General features: G+C 43.3%; 1 protein-coding gene across 1 annotated transcript in view; it reads right to left on the bottom strand.

The window, feature by feature from the left end:
• Window positions 1-8,178, bottom strand: part of nlk2 (nemo-like kinase, type 2) — a 29,034-nt gene that overhangs the window by 11,698 nt on the left and 9,158 nt on the right. The window contains exons 4-5 of the mRNA XM_037973921.1: window positions 7,371-7,477; window positions 2,317-2,402 (exon numbers count right to left, since the gene is read on the bottom strand). Of these exons, the coding sequence (XP_037829849.1) occupies window positions 2,317-2,402; window positions 7,371-7,477 (193 nt within the window). The remainder of the gene's footprint in view (window positions 1-2,316; window positions 2,403-7,370; window positions 7,478-8,178) is intronic.

Genomic DNA, 8,178 nt, shown 5'->3' with positions numbered 1-8,178 from the left:
ACACCATATCTGAGCCACCACTGAGGGGTGAAGCCTCCATTCTCTCACCAGAGGTCCGCCTCTGGAGAGCAAATCTGCACCCAAGTTCAGCCGTCCAGGAACGTGAGTGGCCCTGATGGACAGAAAATGTATGCTGCACCACTGCAAGAGAGTGTGAGACCGTTTTAACAGGGGAAGTGAACAAGTCCCACCCTGTCTGTTGATGTATGAAATCACAGTCCTGTTGTCTGTTCTGATCAGAACATGATGGTCTGTCAGAACTTGGCAAAAGCGTCTCAGAGCCAGCAAGACTGCTAATAGCTCTAGGTAGTTTATGTGGAGCTTGGATTGTGCCGGCGTCCAAACCCCCCTCACTGCCACACCATCGCACAGAGCCCCCCACCCCATCAGGGAGGCATCTGTGGACACCACCTTGCGAAAGGTGAGCCTTGACACAACAGGCCGGGCTCCCTCCAGGGTCTGAGAGCCAACATACAAGAGGTGGTTATTGTTAGCTTTCTGTGGAGGTGACGTGACACACACAGCTCGTGAGAACGAGTCCAGCGCTGAAACAGGCACATTTTCAGCAGTCCAGCGGTTTGTTCCATGAGGACGTCAGTTCCGACACAAAATCTGGGAACATGGGCAGATGGTTTTTGACCTCGGCCGGCTCCGCGGGGAGGTAAAACCCCGCAAACCGCGACGGTTTCTGAGCAGGAGGGGGACAGGGCCACTCCACGTCCAGTTTCTCAGCCGCATGCTGGTACAAGGAGAGGAATGACATGTTGTCCTGACTCGACAAAAACTCATCCTCGTCCTCCGACAGAACGTCCTGACCGATGTCCAGCACGTCCTCGTCTGTCTGATGACGGTCCAGTAGAAACTGAGACTGAGCACCTGCTTCATTTTCAGCTAACCCCTCAGCATAATCCATGTGGTCTGCCCAGCTGGAAGCGGGGACACTGACAGAAAACCCGTCCTCGTCGGACTCGGATGAAACCGGGTTGCCCGACTCGGAGAGCAGAGGGTCTTGCTGTGAGACTGCAGCCTCTCCCAGCACCTTCTCCNAGGAACTTCACCCGCCTTTCCAGGGTGGAGCGGCGAAGCTGGCGACAGAACGCGCAGGCTTCGGGCTCCGCCAACGCTCTGCGAGCGTGAACGATCCCCAGACAGACGGGGCAAGCTTTGTGCTGGTCCTTCTCATGGAGCGAGAAGCCGCACCCCTGAGGACAGGGGCGAACAGAAGACTGCTACTTCGCTTGTGTCAGCTTTGTGCTCATCCCGAACCACAAAAGCTGAACTGTGCAGGAAAACCTCGGGACTAGCGCTTCGCGGGCAGGCACGCTTACCAGCAGGCAGCTGTGGCTAACACCAACAAAAGCAGTTAAGCTAATTCCGAGAAGCCTTGCGAAACACAGAACTAACTAGCAGCAGCTAGCTAGCCTGACTCGGAGAGGTGTTCTTAGCGAGGTGAAGAGCGTAAGAACTGATGAGGAATGACTGTGATGACGGACGGTTACATAGTGCAGGCGGGGCCTGTCACTTGTCGTCATCACGTCATTTGCCTAAAGACGTGATTTAAAGGTGTCTTCAGTCAGGACACGCTGGGGGGTGATATCCCATAGTACATGTGTTGTACCGAGTGAATCGACTGAAAGGGAACCTACTGTTTCAGCAGCCAAATGATCATTAACATTGGGTCTGTCACTCAGCAGTTTAATCACTTTAATACTGAACACTTGAAACAAACCGAACCCCAGAAACTAAACTGCTGCAGGACTTCACTTAACGATACAACAAATCTTCGTCATGATGGGCAGCTGTCGCCTCACAGCAAGGAGGTCACAGATTCAAACCTCAGCTGGTTTCTTTCTGTAAGAAGTCTACATGTTCTCCATGTTCATGTGTGGGTTTTCTTCAGCTACTCCGGTGTTCTCCCACAGACTAAAAACACACATGTGAGATTAACTGGTAACTCTAAATTGTCAGTTGATGTGAGATCGTGACTCATTTGTCTTTATGTGTCCCTGCGATGGACTGGTGACCCATCCAGAGTGTACCCCACCTCTCACCCAACGACCGCTGGAGACAGTCATGGAAAAGTGAGTAAAGAAAATCAATAGATGGGTATTTTGTGTTCTCTTAATTACATTTTGTTGAGAAAAATTGGTTTTGGCAGGTTGGAGCTGTAGAAAAATCTGAAATCTGTTTCGACCCACAAAACCAGAATCAGCTCATCTGTAATTAAAAACATTAACTATCATGCAAGACCAGTGTGGCGATTAATTAAGGAGTTACTGAGCAGCAGAGCTTGATGTAAAACTGTTGTTCTCCCACCTTAAGCACACAGTTGCTGTTAACCAGCAGGTTGCCAGGTTTGATGTCTCGGTGTAGTATTCCAGCAGAGTGCAGGTACTTCAGTCCTGAAGGTTGAAGTGGAGGAGACAGAAGAACAGAACATGTGAGACACTGCTCCTAAACACACACTAATAAGTTACAGGCTCATCCACAGGAGGTAGCAAACACCTGGTATCTGTGAACATGAGTCATTCAGCTGATCTAAAAACTGATCATTTATACAGTCAACCATCAGCACCTACAGCCACACCATTTTACAGCAGTTATTCCTCTTTTTTTCTTAATGTAAATTTTTTGGATCATTATTTTCTCTGGTATTGGATGCTGTGCAGCAGGAAGGATTTTTACTGAAGCCTTTTTACTTTTGGACATATTGTTATGATGCGTAACCATGACAACAAGTGTTAAATGTGAAGAACCCTGAAGTCCAGTCATGGCCAGAACCAAGCAGACCGCCCGTAAATCCACCGTAGGTGAAGCTCCCAGGAAGCAGCTTGCCACCAAAGCTGCCAGCAAGAGTGCCCCGGCCGGCGGAGTGAAGAAACCTCATCTCTACAGGCTCGGTACCGTGGTTGTCAAGGAAATCCACCACTACCAGAAATCCACTGAGCAGCTCATCGGGAAGCTGCCCTTCTAGCACCTGGTCCGGGAGAACGCCCAGGACTTCAAGACCAACCTGAGCTTCCAGAGCTCAGCCGTCATGGCTCCGCAGGAGGCCAGCGAGGCTCACCTGGTGGGGCTCTTTGAGGACACCAGCGCCGAGGACACATCAGGACAGACCGCTATAAGAGATCCTTCCTGCCCACAGCCATCAGCATCTATAACAACTCTTTTACAAAACCAGGATTATGAGCTACAACAACATTTAATTTCCCTTTGGGATTAATAAAGTATCTTTGAATTGAATTGAATTGAATAAAATAAGTCGTTTTAAATTAGACATTGAAGAATCATGTTTGAACTGATAGTTCACAGGAGTTTAGAGACCAGCAGCCAGATCAACTCTTGATTTGTAAACTTAAGACTTTAATAGGATTAGTTCCTGGGAGTCACAAAGTATTGAAGCTTCTGAGCCAGGAGGTTTTCTCCTGCTGCACACACCCGGGTCAGGTTGTTTACCTGGACCTGAAGTCACGGGGAAAAGAAAATCTAGCCTCTTTCATTTCTAGGGTGTTTGTTCAGGACATAATAAAATTATCTAGACTTTACCAATTCAAATTTAACCTGAAGAGGACAAAAACGTACATATTCCACCCTGTCATTATTTACTAAACAAACAAAAGGTTTTAGTCTCAGTGGTGGTTTTCTGTAGGACTTTATCTGTCTCTCTCATGAATTTTGACCCATTCTTCTTTACAATGTTGCTCCAGTTCATTAAGGTTTGCAGACATTAATTTCTGAACAGCTTTCTTGTAAAAACATCAAAATCACATCATTTTGTTTCTGCTTCACAATTTTGCTCAACTTTGTGTTGATCGTTCACATAAAATCCCACTAAAATACTTTGAAGTTTGTGATTGTGACAAAGTGTGGAAAAGTTCAGAGCATGAAGACCTTTTCAAGGCAGCGTAATACAGGCCTTTAAGTTCACTATAATTAAACCTTTACTTAAGAAACCCAATCTTGATTCAGGAGCTCTGGCCAATTATAGACCTATATCTAATCTCCCATTCATCTAACAAATTCTTAAGAAAATAGTTGTATCAAATGCAGCACTGAGATCTAACAGGACAAGTATGGACACAATATTCACACAATTTATTTACAACTGATGACAATATTCTATTACAGAGGCTAATGGTTTCTATCATATTTATGACAGATTCCAGTGTGTTCATCTTAATAATTAAGTAAATGTTATTAGACAGCATGGGATAAATTTTCATTGTGATGCTTTTGATACTCAGTTATGTTTATTTATAAAACCTGATGAATCCAATCCGTTACTTTACATTACAAACATGTCTTAGAGACATAAAAACCCAGATGACTCTTAATTTTTTGCTTTTAAACTCAGACAAGACAGAGGTGGTGGTTTTCTGTAGGACTTTATCAGTCTCTCTCATGAATTTTGACCTACTCTTCTTTACAACATTGCTTCAGTTCATTAAGGTTTGCAGACATTCATTTCTGAACAGCTGCCTGAACAAGACAGCTGTCTTTGGACCTGAGCATCTTAGGAACAAACTTTGCAGCCTTTAACTTCCTCTGGATGGCATTAGTTTGGCCTCCAGTTCTAATGTAAAGAACCTTGGTGTTATTTTTAAATCAGGATATCTTTTACCACCCACATTAAAAATGTTCTTTAACTGATGCTGAGAAGCTGGGTTCTTGGCTCCACTCATCCTGTCTGTCTGTGTTGGATACTGTGGCTCCCTTCAAGACTAAACAGCCAAGAGCTAAACCTGAACTCTGGTTTAGCAAAACGACAGGAATGTCGCAGAGCGGAACACAGGTGGAGGAAGGACAACCTGCAAGTGTCTCTTCAGATGTTCAAAGACTGTTGGCGCAATTACCAGGACACAGTTAAAGTGTTTTGAAGCTTCAGCTCAATTGTGTAATAATTTTATGCTGTTTTTTATTGATAAAGAGTCTATAAGGACTTCCATTTTGACTCTGACCCCTCTGTGTGTGTTCCCTGCTCAGCTGTTTTCAATCAGTTTGAGCCAGTGACTGATTCATTTTTACAGGACATGGTTTCCCCAGATTAAGCCCTCTGGTTCTCCATGTGATGCTCTACAAACACAGTTGTTTTAAAGAGGTTTTCCCCTGTTTTGGGCACTTGGTTCTTACCCTTTTTAACAGCAGTCTGTTATTTGGAGTAGTCCCGCTGATTTTAAACATGCTATGGTGCAGCCCCTGATAAAGAAACCTAGTCTTGATCTCACTGTGTTGGGAAATTTTAGGCCCATCTCCAAGCTTCCCCTATTGTCTAAAATCTTGGAGAAAATTTTTTATTCACAGTTAAAAACCTTTCTTGATGAACATAATATCATGGATGTGATCCAGTCTGGATTTAAAACTCTTTATAGCACAGAGTCAGCTTTGCTGCAAGTTTCCAATGACATTCTCCTGGTTTGTGACTCTAGTGCAGAGGTGGGCAACCCTGGTCCTGGAGGGCCACTATCCTGCATGTGTTCCTTGTTTCCCTGCTCCAACACACCCGATTCAGTGGTTAAATCACCTCTTCTTGTTCTGCAGAAGCCTGTTAATCACCCATTGATTCAAATCAGGTGTGTCAGAGCAGAGAAACAAGTAAAACATGCAGGATAGTGGCCCTCCAGGACCAGGATTGCCCACCCCTGCTCTAGTGTTGACATGATCCTTGTTTTCCTGGACTTAACCGCTGCTTTTGACACAGTGGACCACAGCATTTTATTGTCACGTCTTCAGCACCAAGTAGGCATCTGTGGCACTGCTCTGGAGTGGTTAAGGTCCAATCTGGCAGACAGAACATTTTCTGTAAGGGTGTGAATCAGGTTCTGCTCCTTTGTCATGTGGAGTTCCCCAGGGCTCTGTTTTGGGGCCATTGCTTTTTTCTTTGTACCTCTTTCCTCTGGGATCAACTTTCAGAAAACACGGGGTCTCCTTCCATTGTTACGCTGATGACTGCCAAATCTATGTGCCGTTAAGGCGAATTGATACATGGTCCATTAAACCTCTTTTATTGTGTCTTGAGGATCTTACAGCATGGATGGCCCTAAACTTCCTACATTTTAATGAAAAAAAAAAGACCGATGTACTTGTTTTTGAACCTAGTGGAGCATGTCTGAGCCCTCCAGTTGATTTAGACCCCCTGGCATCATTTGTTAAGTCCACAGTTACAAACCTGAGTTTTAAGATGGACAGTGACTTCAAACTTGACAGTCAAATAAAGGCCACAGTCAAGTCTAGTTTTTATCATTTGAGAAAGTTAACAAAGGTAAAATCTATTTTTTCAAGGCAACAGTTTGAAACAGTAATCTATGCCTTCATTTCATCTAGGCTGGGTTACTGTAATTCCCTCTACTTCGGAGTCAGCCAATCCTCACTCACACGTCTGCAGCTGGTGCAAAATGCTGCTGCACGTCTTTTAACAGGAACACGTAAGAGAGAACACATTACCCCTGTCTTGGCTTCTCTCCACTGGCTGCCCGTGTATTTTAGAGTTCATTTTAAAATTCTTTTGTTTGTTTTTAAGGTTTTAAATAGACTTGCCCAACCTTATTTAACAGAGCTTCTTCTGGAATGGTCTACCTTTGCACGTTCGACAGGCCCCTTCACTGTCCATTTTTAAAACTCGTTTGAAAACCTTTTTTTTATTCATTGGCCTTCAACCCAACTGGGACTTGATTTTACTTAATTTTTATTGGTATTGACTGCGTCGTTTTATTGTGTTTGGAATTGAGTTTTTTATTCATTTTGTGTGTTTAGCCTTGTTATTTATTTTTATGCTTATTTTATTGATGTTCAGCACTTTATTCCAGCTGTGGTTGGTGTTAAAGTGCTATATAAATACAGTTGATGATGATGATGACGATGATGATAAGTTAAAATTTGTCACATTCTGCTGGTTTCTCCAGGTAGGCAACATTTTACTAAATGGCTTAGTTTGAGCTGTCCATATATGGAGAGATAAACTGGTCCACAAGTTTGGATCAACCACTGCTGATGTCTGACCTCCTTTGTGTTTTCATTTTGGATCTAAAGGAAGCAGTCAGATCAAAGTCATCTTTACTGATGCATACCTACTAGGAAGATCACTTAAATATAATGGGACCAAACCATTTAAAATAAAATAAAACAATCAGATGATGGTGAGGAACTTATTATGGGATGGTCATATTTGCGTCTTCTACAGTAGATGTCAATATCACCACTATGGTAGTAGCAGAACATATTATTCCAGTATGATGTGACGTCGGTACTGGACCACTTTAATAAACGTTTTCTTGTTTTAGTGTAAAACCACATAACTGCAACTTTTTCATCTTACAGTCTTAGCACAAATATCAGAACAAAAAAATTATCATGGTTAAAAAATTAGCACCTACCTCGTAGAATCTGATAGAGAAAAACTTTGGCGTGGTCAGAGCTCAGAGGTTGCGGCGATACAATGATCTTATGGAGGTCACTTTGCATGAGTTCAGTCACCACATAACTGAGCAGCAAGAGATTAAGGTTCAAACATCAGAAACACATCAACTGAGTATAAAAACAACTCAAGTTTTAAACAAAAGATCCAAGACCAGAACCTACAGCAACTAAAGATTTAAGACCAATAACTAAGGATACAAAACCAGTAACAACAGGCTGGGTTTCAAAAATAAATATAATATATGATCATAAATCATATATAAACCAAAGGTCAGAGACCAGAAACCAAAGCTTCAAGACCAGCAACAACTGACAAGGGTTCATAACTTAAAAACAAATCAACTACGTACAAAAAACAGAAAAACAAGTTTTGTTTCAATACCACAGAAAAGGAACAGATGTGATAGAGAACTAAAGACTGAAGACCAGAAATTAAATATCCAAAACCAGGAACCAGGAAAAACTGAGATGAGAACCCCAACCAATAATAGTTCATTTTAACATTACCTGTTGGAGTTTAGTGCATCTGTCTGTTCACTAATATGTCATGAACCACTACACCAATTTGTTGTGTTCCAGGGTTCCTTGTTTTCCTTGTGAGAGTCTAGGTTCTGCTACTCACCATCTCGCCACCAGATAGCACCAAACTCACCTCTCTGGAGTGGTGTGTCGTCATCCTGCACACCTGAGATCAATCTACTCGTCAGGCAAGGTGTACAAGAGGAGCTGACTGCCACCACTCTGATGCCTGAGTGTTAGCCAGCC

This window comes from Kryptolebias marmoratus, linkage group LG2 (assembly GCF_001649575.2).
Source record: "Kryptolebias marmoratus isolate JLee-2015 linkage group LG2, ASM164957v2, whole genome shotgun sequence".
Lineage (NCBI taxonomy): Eukaryota > Metazoa > Chordata > Actinopteri > Cyprinodontiformes > Rivulidae > Kryptolebias > Kryptolebias marmoratus.
This window is presented reverse-complemented; position numbering and strand designations above follow the sequence as displayed.